This window comes from Larus michahellis, chromosome 6 (genome assembly GCF_964199755.1).
Source record: "Larus michahellis chromosome 6, bLarMic1.1, whole genome shotgun sequence".
Lineage (NCBI taxonomy): Eukaryota > Metazoa > Chordata > Aves > Charadriiformes > Laridae > Larus > Larus michahellis.
The window spans coordinates 12,720,379-12,738,491 of NC_133901.1; the positions used below are offsets into that span (position 1 = coordinate 12,720,379).

Consider the following 18,113-nt stretch of genomic DNA (forward strand, 5'->3'; position numbering starts at 1 on the left):
CGGCAAAGGGAGGGGTGGGAAGATTAATGGGAGTTTCGTTTCCCGCTTGCGATTGCTAGAGCGGGCGCGGAGAGATGAAAAGTGGCAGTCCGGCGGCAGTTCATAGTCCTGGGCTGAGTTTTCTTTCCTGACCTTTATTTCTCCAGTGGCACCCCTTTTCCCAGCACCGCAAGGCTGCCGTGAGTCCCTGGGACCGCGGGGGATGCTCAGCACTGCCAGCCGCCGGCGACGCACCTCCTCCTCCCGTTTGGTCGAGACACAGGAATCGAGGAAATTAATCTGCATGTCTGCTTGCTGCAAACAAATAAATAAAACCTGGAGGATTTTTCCCATCTGTTTCTATATGTTGTTGCTCTCACTATTATTCTTGTTGTTGTTTGTTGTTGTTTTTTTTTTTTTTTTTTAAAGCATAAAAGTAGGGAAATATCAGCTGTATTACAGCTTTTAAGTGTTTCCCACCAAATCCTCCATCAAAAGACCCCCAGCAGAGGAACACCGCTCCAACAGTGTGATTTTTATTTGTGTGTTTGAAATCACTCTGACAAATAATAACTGTGTGCAATGACAACTCAGGGCACCAGACAGATGTAGTACATAAAATGGGATGTTGAGCGTTGTGGAGCGAAGCAAGTGACTGCGAACGGGTCGGATGGGACCCGCCAAAAAGCCCGCACGGAGGCGCTGGGGGAGAGGGTGGACTCTGCCCGCGGGGGGAGACATTCCCCCAAACCTCTTGCAGCTTCCAGGGCGTTAACGCAAACTTTCTCGGCTTTATTTTCTGAGCAGCTCCAAGGGTCAGATGCACGCTCCGTGAAAGCAACTGAATGTTTTCCTGTGGCTGTGCACTCATAACATCATCGAAAACTTCGAGAGTAACTTGTTTGCTTTCCTTTTCTTGTGTTTCCTCAGAAACCTTGATGGATACGCGGACGGCGACAGCCGAGCTGGGCTGGACCGCCAACCCTCCTTCGGGGGTAAGTGCCACTCGCCCAGCTGATCCTTATGCCATCTCGTGGGGTTCACGCTATTTATCTTAACACGCTGGCGGGGAGCTGGGGAAGTGGCAGTGGGAGCAGCGGTGCCCCGTTGGGCTGGCGTGGGGCGGGCAGGGCATCACTGTGCCGGGCTGCACGGATGGTCCAGGGCTCAGCATCCCTTCCCTGAGCCGTCCCGGCGTCTCAGCGGAGATGGAGCGTTTCTCCATCCCCACGCTCTCTCCTGCCCTGCCTGTCCTCCTCCCAGGTGAAGGGTCCGGCCCCGTCACCGCTCTCCATCCCCCTGCTCACGCCTTCCCTCTCCCCGTGCCAAAAGGCTTGTAATTAGGAAACATTAGCAGGCTCAAAACAGCTTTCATACCTGGAACATCATCCATAATTGCACTCGGCAGTGCTCTTCCCTGGCTATTAATGTCACTTTTATGAAGTAATGAGGAACAAAACACCCTGAGGCACTTAAAACATCTTTTTTATATAATATGAGCCTTTGAGGAATGGAAGCATAAAATAACCTGACTCGCGTTCCCCTGGCAGAGAAAGTGAGAGATGGAGGCTGGGGGGAGAGGCACGGCGGTGGGAGGGGATGTGAGCTGTGGGTGGGCATCGCGGTGGGATGGGGATGGATACGGCAGCGAGGTCCGTTCCCGGGACCTCCAGGATGTGGCACCAAAGAGGGAAGGATGCCAGCCCGTGGCTTTGTTAGGGTGTGACTGGCTTGGCCAGGGGCTTTAAGAGAAAGGAGGTAGCACACCATCACCAAAGCTGAACCACACATGCGGTGGGCACAAAATCCTCTCCGGGCATGTCGGAGGCCCTTGAATTGCTTTGGAAAAAATCTGGACCCAAATAAAGTGCTGGCAAGATGCAGGGGGGGTGCTGCGTGCAGGTGGTGGAGATGGGATATAAATAGCTGCCTGCGGCTGCTACGGCTGCCAGCCTGCGCAAGGCAGGCGGGGGGGAGCTTGCGTGGGTAAGGCACGGTGGTCTCGCCCTCCACGGAGTGGCAGAGCGAAGCCTCTCCCAAGCCTGCATCCCTGCATCCCTCTGTGCATCCCGGCTCCCTGTGTCTGTCCCTGCCTCGCAGCGTCTCAGGGTGCACTGTGCCTCTCTGACCGGCTGTCCGTTGTCTCTTGCTCCTCTGAGAGTTACTGGTGAGTCTTCTCCTTTACAGGAGCGTACGTTAGATCTTCCACAAAGTATTTTAACACAACAAGTCCTTTATTTAAAAGACCTGGGGTCAATCCGTAGCGTGTGTTGGAGAGCATGACTTCACTGTATGAAGTCCCCTTACTCGTGGATTGGGCTTTTTTTTTCAGTAGCACCAGGCACTTTGCTAAGTGGACACGGAGCATATGGGACTCCTGGAGTGATGCCCCCTGTAGGTATCGTGTCCCAGCTGAGGCAGGTTTTGGAGTAGGTTGGACACCAGTTGAAAATAAGCAATGTCTTCTTTCTGCTCCAGGCATGCAGTAGACATTGTGAGCTGCCTGGTTATGGCGCTAGGCTTTAGAGTTTGTCCCGTTTAATAGTTCACAACAAATGCTTGAAAGCAGATTTTAGCTGCTTCTTGGCTTGTCTGATGATAATGGCTGATATTTGGGTGAGGCTTGGCGCCAGGGAGGGTTTGCAGACCGTGACCCATCCAAGCAACCTGGCGTAGAGATGCCAAGATCCATGCGGGGATTTCTGCTTGTGTTGGAGTTGACGAAGACCCCAAATTTAGTTGGTCTCATCTTGGTTTCAGTCTTCAGTTCCCAGAAGCAGCCACCCTAGGGCTGTGTTGTTTCTTTTTCAGCCCAAACTGCTGAAATCTAGGGTAAGAAACCAAAAGAAACCCTCTGCCCTGCCGTCCTCCATCCAAAAACCGGGAGTGTGCTAGCAGCCTTGCTTTGAGGCTTAGAAGCATTGCAGGAGCAAGCAAAGAAGAGAGGAACCAGAGAGGCAAGCAAAGAAACAAGAGGGAGAAGAGCAGCAGCCATCTGCAAATGGGTCCTTCCTGCCCCTTGGGGCGGGAGGGAGGAGGTGGCAGGATGGGAGAGGGCCTCCTGGCTGCTGCTGGGACATCACCTCCTTCTCCTGGGCTCCTCTCATCCCTCCTGGGGCTGGAGGTACAGGGGTTTGATGAGACATCGGCTCATCAAAGGTGGTCAGAGCCACCTCTCCTGACCCTGGGGTTGCCATCGGCATGGACTCCGTGCAGGCTTTGGGTCCCTTTGGGTGGTGGCATCTCGCCATGGTGTGCCGAGCTGCGGGAGTGAGTGTTCACCCTGGCTTGCAGGTGCATCCCGGGGCTCGGATGGGGGGTTGCTGACATTAACAGCAGGGCACGTATGCCGGAGAGCCGGAACATGGACTCTCTTTCTGCTCTCCCCGATGGGCGTGCTTGAAATCTCAGTGGAGACGGAGAAGAACATTGTCTTAATCCCCAGCTCCCTGTGAATTATTTAGTGGGATCTCATCAAAATGATGCATTTGTCACTGTTAGAGCATCGATGGCAGCAGCCGCTGGCACCACAGGGCTGTCAGCCCTGGGGACCTGCTGCTTTTCAGCGCTGGGCTGCAGGAACGCTCAACCCAAGGGATGCCCAAGGAAGTGGTAGGATCCGTTTCCAAACCCTCAGGAGGGTTTTCCAAGTTCCCAGCAGTGGGCTTTGCGCCCGAAGCGTGGCAGGGTCCGCTGGCAGGTTTTGGCTGAGTTTTGAGGCTGTGTTTGCAAACCGCCACCCCCCCTAAAAAAAAAAAAAGGCAGCAAAGCGCAGGGGATGCTCGGTGGACGGAGCTGGCTCCCTGATGGGCACTGTGAATAGAAGGATGGTGGGTCAGGTCCCCTCCCAGGCGCCCGGCCGGGCTGTGGGAGGTGGCGGGTGGGATGAGGAGGAGGATTCCCACAGGAAAGGCAGCGTTACAGCGGTGGGTGAGCGCTGGAAGAGAGCTCCTTGTCTGGCATCAATTGGATGACGGGGCAGCAATGCAAAGCCCAGGTGGGAACGGGAAACAATGCCTACCCCTGTGGTCGGGGAGGACCTCGCGGCTTTCTCGGGTGAAAAGGTGTTTGGTAATGAAAGGGCGTTGAATCCGTACGTCTTCTCCAGGGTGGAGGAGGGGTTTTTGCGAAGCTTTCGCAGCGTGGGATGAGGAGGGAGAGCGCTCGGCTGGATGCGTGAGGTTTTTGTTGCCGATTTGGTAAACATCGCTTGACAACAGCGCACAACCTTGAGCTGTGTGATCTTTGCTTAAGCTCAGCAGAGCCGAGTGGGTGGACCCGGGGTCAAACGTTCCGCTGCGCTTCTTGGCAGCGCGCAGAGAGGACCCTGCTTTGAAAAGAAAATAAAAACCTGCATTTTTTTTAAATTTTTTTTTGTTGTTTGTTTTATTGTTTTTAACATCAGGGCCGTGGCTTACAAGGGGGAAGCTTGGGGGGCAGGTGGGGAACGGGGTGGTTTAATGGAAAACGGAAGAGGGCGAAACCTGTCAGGTTGCAGGGTGGTGGGCTGTGGTGCGTTGGCTCCTGGGGAGGACACGAGGCTCCGGGACAGGGTGGTGTCACCTGTCTGTGCCCCCTGCGTGAGCGCCAATGCGCGTGAGCGCCAGTATAGCATCGCTCCTGGAAATTATGCATGATATTCAGAGTGCTGCTTTTAAAGATTGCCATATGAATAATGCTGTTATGAGGAGACTGTAAACATGGATTAGTTAAAATGAATGGATTATGAGGTTGTAAATCTGTCTGTAGGACTCTAATGCCATCATAGACTATTCACAGTTTGCCGCTGTCCCTTAATTGAAATTGTAGCCTGGATTATATTAATGCCCTTCTATAAATCGAATTGCAAATCTATATTCTCTCTCTCTGCGGCAGTAATGTTTTATTTAGTTAGTTTTCTTTGCCGGGGGAAGTGATCCCATCGTGCCGAGAGCCTGGGGTCGGGCTTGCTCTCCGGCCCACGTGCTGGCTTTAATGAAGCCGCAGCCTCGTGTGCTGCTTTCCCTCCCGCCTCCGCGTGCCTGGGCCAGCTTTCTTCCCATTTTTATGTCCTCGCAGGGTAGCTGAGGCCTGTGTGGAAAAGGATGTTTTAGCGTCAGCTGGGAGCGGTGGGGAGAGAGCAGGCATGCAGGGGCAAGAGGGTGAGGATTTCTTCTGGTGCTGGCCCGGGTGGTGTTTGCGCACGTGCATCACGTCTTGTGTGCACGATGGCATTCCTGGCCCCCTCTGGGGCTTCGGGACCCTCCTTTCTGCCCTGCACAGGGTGAGTGGCACCTCCGTGGCTCATGGGCCACTGCTGGTCCCTCTGCCTCCCTCTCACGGCCTCTCTCCCTTCTCCTTTCCCCAGTGGGAAGAAGTCAGTGGCTACGACGAAAACCTCAACACCATCCGTACGTACCAGGTGTGCAACGTCTTCGAGCCCAACCAGAACAACTGGCTCCTCACCACCTTCATCAACCGGCGTGGAGCTCACCGCATCTACACAGAGATGCGCTTCACTGTGCGGGACTGCAGCAGCCTCCCCAACGTCCCTGGCTCCTGCAAGGAGACCTTCAACCTCTACTACTACGAGACGGACTCTGTCATTGCCACCAAGAAGTCTGCCTTCTGGACAGAGGCACCCTACCTCAAAGTGGACACCATTGCTGCTGACGAGAGCTTCTCTCAGGTGGACTTTGGTGGCAGGTTGATGAAGGTGAACACAGAAGTGAGAAGTTTCGGGCCTCTGACCCGCAATGGCTTTTACCTGGCTTTCCAGGACTATGGGGCTTGTATGTCTCTGCTGTCTGTCAGGGTCTTCTTCAAGAAGTGCCCCAGCGTGGTGCAGAACTTCGCCATCTTCCCGGAGACGATGACGGGAGCGGAGAGCACCTCCCTAGTGACTGCCCGTGGCACCTGCATCCCCAACGCTGAGGAGGTGGATGTGCCCATCAAACTGTACTGCAACGGGGATGGGGAGTGGATGGTCCCCATCGGCCGCTGTACGTGCAAGGCTGGTTACGAGCCGGAGAACAACGTGGCTTGCAAAGGTAAGGTTGGCCTTGGTTAACAAGGTGCTTTTATTGTTTTTAAGCTCTGCCTTAAGAAAATGTTCATCCCCAAACAGGCTGTTTTGGGCAATGTCTGTTGTGAAATTGGCTCTGCACCATTTAGCTGCCCTGAAGCGGTTTTGCTCCGGGGACCAGGCAGGGATTTGGGAGCGGTGGTTGACCTGTGGCTTCTCGGTGCTCTCCGGTCAGCGGCCAGACTCGGCGAGCAGCATGGCAAGGACGCGGGTGCCGGTGCGGTGACCACTGCGGGGCCACTGGAAGCTGCCTCTGTGATCTGCTGCCTTCAGAGTGCCATGTGGGCCGGCGCTTGCCGGCTGAGCCGCTTTCAGCTGCCTCGTTATTTGCCCAGCAAAGCTGCAGGAGCCGGGCAGCCGCTGTTGGGCCCGGCTGCAGCGAAGCCGCTCTGATTCTTGGCATTAATTGGAATTTTTGTTGCTGTTTTTTCGGGTTCCCCCAGCCATGCCGCCAGCGTGCTGCTGCCTGCTGGAGTCCTCCGCAGCACGGGATTATAAATATGGAAATAGCGCTTGCTGCTTTTCATCTCCTTTCGCCGTTCCAATGAATATTTCCCAAATATTGTTGGAGGATTATTTTTTATTTTTTTTCTATTAGCTTTACTTGCTGCCCTTTCCTTCTGCTTTCCCAAGTTAAGGTATTGTTTTTGTATGTGGCTTGGAAGGAGGGGGCTTTTTGTATGAGAAGCTAACCCCGTTTCATCCGTGCTTTCCAAGTAGCTTCTAGAAGGTGGGCATCACCAGGTCAAGGAAGGGTTGGGAAGAAAGAGAGGGTCAAAGGCTGGTGTCAAAGCCCTTTAGGGCTGGTTTTGAAGGGGTTGTAATGGGAAGAGGTGTGACTTGGACCTTTTTTGGTGCACGTGGCAGCACATGTAGCACGAGGCTTGGCTGTGATGCTTTTTGGGGTGGCCACCATGGCCTTTCTTCTCTACCTGTAACTCCGGATAGATGAAAATGGCAAAGCTGGGATTTAAGCTGCGGAGAAACTTGTTTATTCATTCACTTTAAAGGTGGGAATTTGTGTAGGTTTTCACCGTGACAAACCACGTTCCTGCCTGGCCAAGGTGGGGAATGACGATGCCTTCCCGTGCCAGGGCTCCGACAACTGGGAAACCCCCAGAGTCTGTGTGCTCATGCCTGCTTTCACATCAAGCCGCCTTGTTGGTGGATTCCTTTAAGTTTCACGGTTGGCCCTGAACATGGGCTTGTTCCTACCAGGAGATGGTCTGGTGGGGAGCTGAAGCGCTCTGTCGTAGGGAGGGCTCTTCGCAAACCGGAATGTTTCTGGCGAGACATTCCTCTGCTATTGAATAAACAAACAGAGAGCGCATGTGGTTGTATGGCAAAATGACACTTTCTCATCAGGGAGAAATAAATACTAGTTTTAGCTAAAGACTGGAATTGGGAAATACTGTCATTTTGCCAGAAATGTAGGAAAACGGTAATGTAAAGCTGCTGCAGGTTTTGGCGTTGTTGACCTTTCTGTCTGATGCTGGCTGGAGCGGTGGAAGAGGTCGAGGTCTTGAGCAGCTCTGTATCATAGAATTGTAGAATCATAGGGTTGGAAGGGACCTCTGGAGATCAGCTAGTCCAAACCCCTGCCAGAGCAGGGTCACCCAGAGCAGGTGGCACAGGAACGCGTCCAGGCGGGTTTGGAATATCTCCAGAGATGGAGACTCCACCACCTCTCTGGGCAGCCTGTGCCAGGGCTCTGCCACCCTCACAGCAAAGAAGTTCCTCCTCATGTTTAGGTGGACCTTCCTATGGTCAAGTTTGTTCCCGTTACCTCTTGTCCTGTCACTGGGCACCACTGAAAAGAGCCTGGCCCCATCCTCCTGACACCCACCCTTTAAGTATTTATAAGTGTTGATAAGGTCCCCCCTCAGCCGTCTTTTTTCCAGACTGAAGAGACCCAAGTCCCTCAGCCTTTCTTCATAAGAGAGATGTTCCAGTCCCCTCAGCATCTTGGTAGCCCTTTGCTGTCCCCTCTCCAGCAGTTCCCTGTCCCTCTTGAACCGGGGAGCCCAGAACTGAACACAGTACTCCAGATGCGGCCTCACCAGGGCAGAGCAGAGGGGAGGGATGACCTCCCTCCACATGCTGGCCACACTCTTCTTGATGCACCCCAGGATGCCACTGGCCTTCTTGGCCACGAGGGCAACATTGCTGGCTCATGGTCACCCTGTTGTCCACCAGGACTCCGAGGTCTCTTTCCACCAAGCTGCTCTCCAGCCGTTCATGCTGTCAAAGCTGTGCCGAGCAGACCCCTGCGCATTGGCAAGTTGCTGAGTTTTCTGTGCCATAGAGCCTGTCTTCAGCCGTGCTCCCACTCCTCGGCAGCGCTGACGCTGAAGGAGAAACTCCTCGCACCGCCCAAGCATGGGCTCTGCCTTGATCCCGGCAAGAGTTTAGCCTTTGTGTGGAGAGCACGCTTTGCATTCAGGCTCCTTGAGGAGAAAATTCAGGATCCTGGCAGGTCTGAGGGGGTAGAAATGTCCTTTATGGGTGAGCCAGCAGCATTTGGGACCCTGAAAAGGTGCAGTCCAAGTGGGCGGTTAAATGGCACATGTGCGATGACAGGACCATCCTTTTTTGGTGACCCTGTGAGCATGGTTGGGGGCTGGTACGACACTGTCTCTGGAGGAGAGCTCCGATAACTCCCCTTTCCCAGTCCTGTGAGAGTATTTCCCAGTTCCCATGTCAGGAGGACGGACAAAATGCTGGGATTGCGCATGGGACCTGCATGTTTGAAGGTCCTGCTCAACACTGGCGAGGATCCCCAAACCAATAAACCTGCCAGCCCCTCCTGGAAGTTCAAACCAGTCCTTAACCCCTGAGCCAGGGTGTATATTAGGGCTGTTGGAAAATTAACTGTGTTTGAGTAAAAATCTAACCTTGGGTTGGATTCTGGCTTCTTGGCAGCTTGTGTGCACCCTTTGGCCGTCAAGCTCCTCCTTGTATCCCCGTGAACCTTGGAGACCACGAGGGAAGATCTGAGCCTGCTGCTACCCTTCCTGAAGGTCGGTGGGCACATTGCAAGGCTTAGAAATAATAATTTGTTGGTTTTCTGTGTTCACCTGCTGGGTTCTCCTGGCGGGGATGCTGCCAGGATCACATCCCGGCTCCTGGGAGGCACATGCTCCTGACATCTGCTTAAAGCCTCCATCAACCTGAGATGAGCCACTTAACAAGCCTGGGGGAATTGTCACCAAGGAAAAAAAAAAAAAATCCCTTGGTCTATTAAGGCTGACAAAATGTGCTTAATTCCTCAGTGGTGGGGAAAAAAGATGGGGTTGAATTGTTTAGCCCCCACCCCCGCCACCCCTCTCTCGTCCCTCCCACCCCCTGGGATGGAGGCCATGCCTATCACGGAGCTGTCCGACCGGCGCGGTGTCGTGCTGACAGCGGAGCCAGGGGCCGCTGAGGGATTCATTAATACCAGCTCTTATTGGCACTTAGCGGCTCGCGAAAGGCACAGGCGGAGCACAGCCTTCATCGGGGCTATTTTAAGTCTCAAAGAGATGATCGTCATGTTTTAGGGTCAGAGTGATGGGGGGGGGTGTCATTACCACCCCAACGCTAAGATGGGGGTGGAAGGGATGGAGATTTTCCGTACCGATCTGCCCCGTTATTTGTTTCCATCCCGGGCTGGTTGGGGTTTGGCACCACAGACCTCCTGGCTGGTGTGATGCCACGTTGCTCTCCGTTGGGTGACCGACGGCACGCCGTACCCCAAAGCCCGGTGGGACTGCCTGCCTCGTCCTCTTCGGCACCTCCTGCCCCCGAGAGCCACGGGTCAATGCGAAACGGAGGCTGTTATTGAATCCAAAATGAATATTTCATGTGGTGCAAAGAGCCCACGCTCCATGCGGGTTGATATTAAATCCATTCGTCTTGCTCTGCCCCGTCCCTCGGCCGTGCTTTATGACTTCCTTGTGTGGTCAAGATGCAATGCATCACCGTGCTGGGGAGGAGGTGGGAGGAAAAGCGGGAGCGGGGAACGCCGTGAGCCCGGGGAAATGGTTTGAGACCTTGGATGAGCATGCTGGGCGGATTTTGCTTGTTCTCTTTGAGGAAGATTAGGAAACCCTTTCTCTGCTGGTGTTTGACTCTGAAACCTAATGATAGCAAGGTAACCCCTCGCTAGAGTGATGGCAGTCGTGGGTCTCTTGGCTTTTCTCCCTTTTGACGCGGAGGATGGGGCACGTTATTTGTGTCTGTGGAACCACGCTGACTTTCTCTCTGACCTTCCCAGTACCAGGCGATAGCTCAGTTGTACGGAGAAGCTGGCGAAGGAAAAATTCAGGAGCTAAAGCAGCCTTGTGCTGAATTTTTATTTTTGTATTTATCAACGCAGGGAGAAGGGGCGAGAGAGTGCTCCTGCTGCGTCCCGGGCTTGTCTCGATTTTCCCTCTCTTGGCAAAAATCCTGTCGCAGCGCGGCCGGGAGCTTCCAGCTTTCCACAGCTCAGGGTAACAAACCGGCCTGCTTGCTCACAATGGCTGGAAATCTGGGCTAGAAGGAATGGAAAAATTAAAAAAAAACAACCAAAAAACCAAAAAAACAACAAAACCACAGGCTGCTCCTCCAGCATCCTTTCCCCTCACTACGAGAAAGACACTGAGGTCTGGAGCGTGTCCAGAGAAGTGCAACGGAGCTGGTGAGGGGTCTGGAGCACGAGTCTTGTGAGGAACGGCTGAGGGAGCTGGGGATGTTCAGCCTGGAGAAGAGGAGGCTGAGGGGAGACCTTCTCGCTTTCTACAGCCCCCTGAAAGGAGGGGGTAGCCAGGGGGAGTCGGTCTCTTCCCCCAAGGAACAGGTGATGGGACAAGAGGAAATGGCCTCAGGTTGCGCCAGGGGAGGTTTAGGATGGATATTAGGAAAAATTTCTTCTCGGAAAGGGTTGTCAAGCATTGGAACAGGCTGCCCAGGGCAGCGGTGGAGTTGCCATCCCTGGAGATGGGTCCACATAGTGCTTAGAGATATGGTTTAGTGATGGTTTTTGTCAGAGTTCGGTTGATGGTTGGACTGGATGATCCGAAAGGTCCCTCCCAACCCGGGCAATTCTATGATTCTGTGATTCTGTCCTTGCTCCCGGGCACCAGGCCGCTGCCGAGCAATGCGCCGGGCTGCGCCGAGCCTTTGCCCAAGCTGCGCCTGGGTTTATTTTGCCTTTCTTCATCCCTTCCCTTTCTTTGTCTCCTTTCTCCGTTTGCCCTTCCCTCCTGCCTTGTGCCTGGAGGTCTGGATTTGGGAAAGGGGCAGCGGTGGGGACACGTCCCACCAGTGGAACGTCAAAGAGTGAGCGGCCCCGTCCTGGTCCCCCCTGTTATCCTCCCCTCCCGCCGAGCAGCCACAGCAATAATTATTGATTTCCTTTATTTACCCATCACAGAAGGCTGGAAACAATAGCAGAGCGTGGGATTTATGAAGTGATTTTTTATTTTTTTTTTTTTAATAATGACTACGAACATTTTGTAATTAGTAGTAGAATAATTTGCTAACGCTTAAAACAAGGGAAACGTCAAGTTTTTCCCAATCGAATTATTGCTTGGAAGCAGGATCTCAAGCTTTTCTCCTGTTCAGCCTCCCAAGGAGGGGGTGGCCGGGGCTGTGGCGGGTCTCCTCCTCCTCCTCCTCCTCCTCCTCCTCCTCCTCCTCCTCCTCCTCCCCGCGCTTGGCTGCGTCTCTGCTCCGGCGGGGCTTGGGTGCCGGGCAGTCACTAAACAGCGAAAAAGCTGCTTTTAGACCAAAGTGAGAGCATCTGCGTAGCCAGGGCACTTTCCACGCCGAACAGCAGTGAGGACATCCGGAGGGTGTATTTTATTCCAGGTTTAGCCAAGCCAAAAAAAAAAAATCCTGACTGCTCCGAATGGGCCTTTTTCTCCTTTTTTTCTTTCTCTTTTTTTTTTTTTAAACATTTTTTGCACAATATCAAGTTTCCTGCCCCCTTCTCCCATCCTGCGTCAGCCCAAGCCGCCATCCCCAGCTGGGCTGCGCTGGGAAGCGGGATGCGGGAGGTGATGCCGGCGGGAGGGATGGAGGAGGGATGCTCCCCTTTGTTGTGGGGGGGGGCTTTGCCTTCTCCTGGCAGCCATCTCCCCGCTTCCACCGCTGGGTGGAACAGGCAGCCCAGTTTTACCGCGGAGGAGAAGCATGTGAATCACCGCGCTTCCTAAAAAAAAAATAAAAAAAAAAATAAAAAAAAAAAAGGAAAAGAAAAAAGTGTGATTTTTCTTAAATTACGCCTTAATGAAGGCATCCATTAACCTCTGTAATAATTTTGCAAGGAAAAATGTCCAGGAAAACCTTGTTAATTTTTTTTTTTCCTAATGAGTGTGATGGGTTTTAATGGAAATCTTAATTAGACATTATTAGCCAAAATGTTTCTCTGGTGGATTCTGGCCCTTCTCTCTCCCCCAGTGCAGGGATGGGGAAGGACCATGTGTTGGAGATGCTCCGGCACCGCAGCCACCGCTCTGTGCCCCGCATCCCGAGGTGGGTCTGCGAGGTACGGGGTGGGGGGTCATCCCTGCCATCCCGCCTGCTCCAATGGGGAAAAGAAGGAGAAAGCCTGGAAAATGCCCTGGGGAAGGGGTGAGCAGGGGCTGACCCATCGCAGGGCTTGGCTGCCCTGGCCAGCCCTTTGCAGCATGTGGCCTCGGAAGGATTGGGGAACGGCCTCTGGGCTGTGATGTATGGCTTTATTTTGGTTTTCTTTTATATTTTAATTTTTTTTAATTTTTTTTAAATTTTTTTAAATTTTTTTTTAATTTTTTTTTTAATTTTTCTGCGTATAATTTTTTTTTCCCTCAAATTGTACCGTGTCGTTCACCTCCCCATAATGAGAACTTTTGAGTGTTACATTGATTCCAATCTTAAAACAGGAAGAGAAATCCCACCTTGATTTTTTTATCTCCTTTCCCCCCGCCCCCCATCATTCCCCACAAGGGTCTTTTCATGAGCCTGTTTACAAATGGGGCCATAAACCTCCTTCCAGACCCTTGGCTTGTTAATGGTCCAGCTAGGAATTGTTATGGGGTAGCTGAAGTGCTTGGGGAGACCCTCATTTTTTGGGATATGGGGGTGTGAAGCTGGGTATGCACTTGCAGGGGCTGCCGTGGGCACGGGTCCGTGAGCATCCCCACCATGCCAGGGCTGCAAAACCCACCTGGACTTTCCTGACTCCATCCGTTCACAGCAGCTCAGGAGACCCGGCTCCCAGCCATCGCATGGAAGGCCCTTTGCTCTCCCACCGGAGTGGGGATTGTTCTCCTGGACAATGGGAGAGCCATGAGGAAGCGCAGAATCCGGCGCGCGTCCGGCGCCTGCATTGTTCCCACCCTTGTTTGCAAATGGCCAGCACCTGGCAAACCCAGTGACTCAGCCCGGGGAGTTTTAAAGCCTTTCTATAACTTTTTCCTTTTTTTTTTTTTTTTTTTTTTTTAAAGTCACGAGAGAGCTCCTTTGGGAATGGCTTTGGCCGGTACTGTTTTGCTGCTGTTTGCTTGTAAGGGATGAGGATCTTGCCCGTGTTCAGGGCTGCACCGCATTGCACAGCCCACGGCAAACTCTTTGGGAGCCAGCATCTCTCTCAGCTAGCTAATAATAATAGTTAAAAAAAAATATTTTTTTTTTCTTTTACCCCAACTGGATACTACTACTAATAATAATTTTAAAAAAATGAGTTTTTTTTTACCCCAGCCGGCTAGTAATAATAATAAAAGAGACTTTTTTTTTCCTCCCAATAACTCATTGGCACTCCCCTGTGCCGGGCATTGTTTGGGAGCCATGTCCTGGGATTGCAGTCAGGCTTCGCAGGTCTCCTGCAACCTCTGCTCTGGGAAACAGGCCCTCACCACTGGCGTTTTAATAAGTGAAGGACTCATCGCGGAAATGCAAGCCGTGAATAAGCCATGGGTTAGGTGGAGCGAGTCATGCTGCTGCCCCTCACCTTGCTTTCCGGCGGCCATCAGTGGAGTTTTATAGAAACATAGAATGTTTTGGGTTAGAAGGGACCTTAAAGATCATCTTAGAGATCCCCTGGGCAGGGACACCTCCCACCAGCCCAGCTTGCTCCAAACCCCGTCCAACCTGGCCTTGAACCCCTCCAGGGATGGGGCAGCCACAGCTTCTCTGGGCAACCTGGGCCAGCGTCCCACCACCCTCACAGCCAAGAATTGCTTCGTCAGATCTCACCTAAATCTCCTCTCTTTCAGTGTAAAACCGTTCCCCCTTGTCCCATGGCTTCCCCTCCCTGATCCAGAGTCCCTCCCCAGCTCTCCTGGAGCCCCTTTAGGGACTGGAAGGGGCTGGAAGGTCTCCGTGGAGCCTTCTCTTCTCCAGGCTGAACCCCCCCACCTCTCTCAGCCTGTCTTCCCAGCAGAGGGGCTCCAGCCCTCCCAGCATCTCCCGGGCCTCCTCTGGCCCCGCTCCAACAGCTCCATGTCCTTCTGCTGTTGGTGCCCCAGAGCTGGAGGCAGCACTGCAGGGGGGTCTCCCCCGAGCGGAGCAGAGGGGCAGAATCCCCCCCTCGCCCTGCTGCCCATGCTGCTGGGGATGCAGCCCAGGCTGCGGGGGGTTTCTGGGCTGCCAGCGCATGTTGCCAGCTCCTGTTGAGCTTCTCATCCACCAACACCCACAAGTCCTTCTCCTTTTGCATGGGTCGGACCTGCCATCCTGGGCCTGGAGCACCATGGGTCCGTGCAGAGGAAGGATGGAGCCCACCAGGGTGAGGAAAAAAGAAAAACTAATCAGCGCGTGTTAATGAGGTTTTAATTTTTCACCCCCTGCAAAGCCCTGCATCCGGTACCCGGGTCGTTCTGCACCCGGACAGTGACAAATGGAGCGGTGCCGTGGGTGTTCGCTCCGAGTGTTTTAAGAGTGGTCGTTTGTCACACCCGGTGTCTTGTATCTCAGAGGATGTGTGGAGAGCAGGAGCGCGGTGATTAAATCAAAGCATTGCTCACGCACTTAAGCAGGGCTTCGGAGGAGGGCTTCGGAGCCACGGGAAAACCCATCCGTCTTCAGCCGGTGCAGCAGACTCCTAGCCAAGAAATGATCCATGCCTTGTCTATCGCAGCATCAGACCGGAGTAAATATTCAGTTGTGGGCACCTCAAATTAGAAATGTGCCAACCCACACAAGGAGGGAATTGATGTTCCCTCACCTGGGCCCCCAGGGGAGCCTCACCCAGCCAACAGCAACTGAAAAAAGGTAATTAACGGCACAGGGTGGAACCACATCGCTTGGTTTTCATGTTAAGCCCAGGACTCACCTGCTTGTATGATATTTATTATGTGAAAATAGTTTTTCGGAAGGAGGGAGCGGTGGGCTGGAGGTAGAAGCTGGTCACCTCAGTGATCTCCGTGTGGCCACATCCTTCATGGGCATCACAGGGCTCCCGGCAGCGGCATCTCCCTGAGCAGGGAGCGATGCCTGGGCTAACGCTGCCCTCGTCTCCTCTTGTCTCATCCCTCTCCGGGACGATGCTCTGGTTGGTGTGGGCGACACTTCGCCATCTCCGTGCTTTTTTTTGGGCGAGGGTTGTAAGCGCTGTGCTGGGGGCAGAGGGCTCTGACCTCGACTCTGCTTCCTTGGCTTTGCTGTCTAAAACTTGTCCCTAAAAGCAAAAGTGTCCTGGTGAACTGATATATGAGGAGAACTGGGAATTGAATTTCCACCCTAGCTTGACCGGCTTTCCTCTGCTGGGTCTGCAGCCCACAGGGTCAATTGCCTGCGAGGTGAGACTTGATATCAACTTATTTTGATTTTATTTATTACCTATCTGCATCCAGGCATGATGTCAGCGTGGCATGTAAAACCAATTGCTCGATAAACCTGCCCTGGACAAAGCTTTGGGCTGGGTTGATGCATGCGGGTGTGTGTGGCCCCACTGTGGCATGAAGGGAGCTGGTCGCCCTCCTCGGGAGCAGAGATTTTTTTGATAACTTGTGCGTTTTGCTCTGTTGCGAAATAGGGAATCTGTTTGAAAGCTTGAAACGGTTCTAGGCACGGCAAAAATGCTTCTCCTGCTGTCTGAGTGCTGCCAGGAACTGTCATCTTCTGGCTAAACCTAAATCTCCCAGTTCTGCCACAGACATCTCTTTAAGAATGCCAGGTGAGCGGGGCTGGCACTTTGCTGCCGGGATGAGGGCATCAGGGTGAGACCCGGAGATATCGCAGACCTCCTGTCTCCACGTCTCATCTGCTCGCGAGCTCTTAATCACATATTATTATTTAAGACAACTGATTCTTAGAGAGCCCAAGGTGCAAATTATGTTTCATAGCTAAGAAAAGCTTCCAGAGCTGCCTACGTACAGTAAATCCCCACAATCTCGGATGGCTTTGACTTATGCGTAGCAGATGTTGAGGATGGAGGAGACTATTTCTTTTTCCCGGCTTGTTGCTACCATTGGTGTGGGACGTGGGTAGGGATTTCGGCAGGGAGAAGCTGGCTGTGCTCAGAGGTGGGGTTAGTGAGCCCATGTGGCAGCCTTGGGCACCTCTCCTGTCCCCAGTGATGGCACCAATGTGGACAGTGCCAAGGTGTTCATGCGTGTTTGCAGAAGGTCCTTTCCCTGGCTGGGAGATTTTGAGCAGGTTTCCTGCCTCCCCGCTGCAGCATGGGGATGAGCTGGTCTGGGAATCATAGAGTCATGGAATGGTTTGGGTTGGAAGGGACCTTCGGAGATCATCCTGTCCAACCCCCCTGTCGTGGGCAGGGACATCTTCCGCTAGGTCAGGTTGCTCAAAGCCCTGAGCAACTTGACTTCCAGTGATGAGCTATCCACAACGTTTTTGGGGCTAAGCATCTTTTGTGAGCCATCCTCATGCAGGAAGGAGAGGGTGGAAATTTGGCCCTGGCCAACTTTTCCATCGGTGGGTGCGATGCTGCAGGAGAACCTCAAAGGGTGAGGGACACGGAAGGTGATCCAACTCTTTTGTCTTCCTTGGGGTCCTCTCTCCTCTGCCCCTGGCACCGCAGCAATGCACTGCCCAAGGAGCCTGTTATTTTCGCTTTTTCATCTTTCCTTGCTTCCTATTTCTATCTGGTAGTGGAGCCCAAGTGCCAGGAGGAAACATTTTCTTTCAGGATATTTCTTTTGTAGGGAACGCTGTCCGCCATTGTGGTGCCCGGTGGCAGCTGGGCTCTGCTGCCGGTGGGTTGGGATGCTCCCAGGACCAGCTCTCCTGCCAGCTGGAGTGGGGTTGGGAAGAGTTTTTAAGCTCAACTTAAAAGGGAGGGAAATTGGGAAGGAAAGTTAAAATTTCCGTGGCCCCCCGTGCTGTCACGTTGAGGGGTTTAGAAAGTTGGGATGAAGGCAGTGAGGTGGGGAGCCAGCCAGCAGCTTACTGGGAAAAGGTGCTCAGAAGTGAGCAGTTTGGACTGGGAAAATTTTAAGAATAGAGCAGAGAGGGAGAGTGTGGACGGGGAAAAGTAAATCAGTGGAAGGGAGACGGCTGAAACTTTCAGAAATGGCTTTTTTAGGTGTTTTCTGACTCCAGGAGCTATGGGACGATAAGAGCTGCTCGGCAGGAGCAGGGCAAGTCAATGGCAGTGGCCACCGTTTAACTGCTTGTGGTGGGAAAAGGAGGTGCTGTTAAAAGAGAGAGAAATATCTAAGTGATGCTTGTATATAGAAATAATAGTGAATTGCACCCAACTGCGGGAAATATGGCTTACTGCTGAAAATGCCACCCCTGGGGTGGGAAGGGAGCGCTTTGCTCAGGCCTGTGTGGGGCGACGGAGGCGGTTTCCCAGGGATGTGTGTGCGCAAGTCCCCGTGAAGGCAGGACCCAGCTGGTGGCTCTGGTCCCCTGGTCGGTGCCGCGTTTCCCCTCTCCTCTCTGCGGCTGGGTAAGAAGGCGCCTTTCCTCCAAGGAATAGTAATTATGGCTTGTTCTGTTATAAATATTCATAGGGGAGCTCTCGTAATTACTTTTCTAATTAATTCCATGCATGGGGCTCTTGGGGTGGAGGTGGGATGTGGGAGAGCGGTTGCGCCTTGGTTGGGACGTCCTCCCCTTGCCGAGTCCGTCCTCCCGTTGCAGAATCCGTCCTCCGCTT

General features: G+C 53.2%; 1 protein-coding gene across 2 annotated transcripts in view; it reads left to right on the forward strand.

The window, feature by feature from the left end:
* EPHB1 (EPH receptor B1) overlaps window positions 1–18,113 on the forward strand; it is a 76,209-nt gene that overhangs the window by 27,027 nt on the left and 31,069 nt on the right. For both annotated transcript variants that reach the window (XM_074590378.1, XM_074590379.1), the window contains exons 2-3: window positions 910–974; window positions 5,327–6,008. In XM_074590378.1, coding sequence (XP_074446479.1) covers window positions 910–974; window positions 5,327–6,008 — 747 coding nt within the window. The remainder of the gene's footprint in view (window positions 1–909; window positions 975–5,326; window positions 6,009–18,113) is intronic.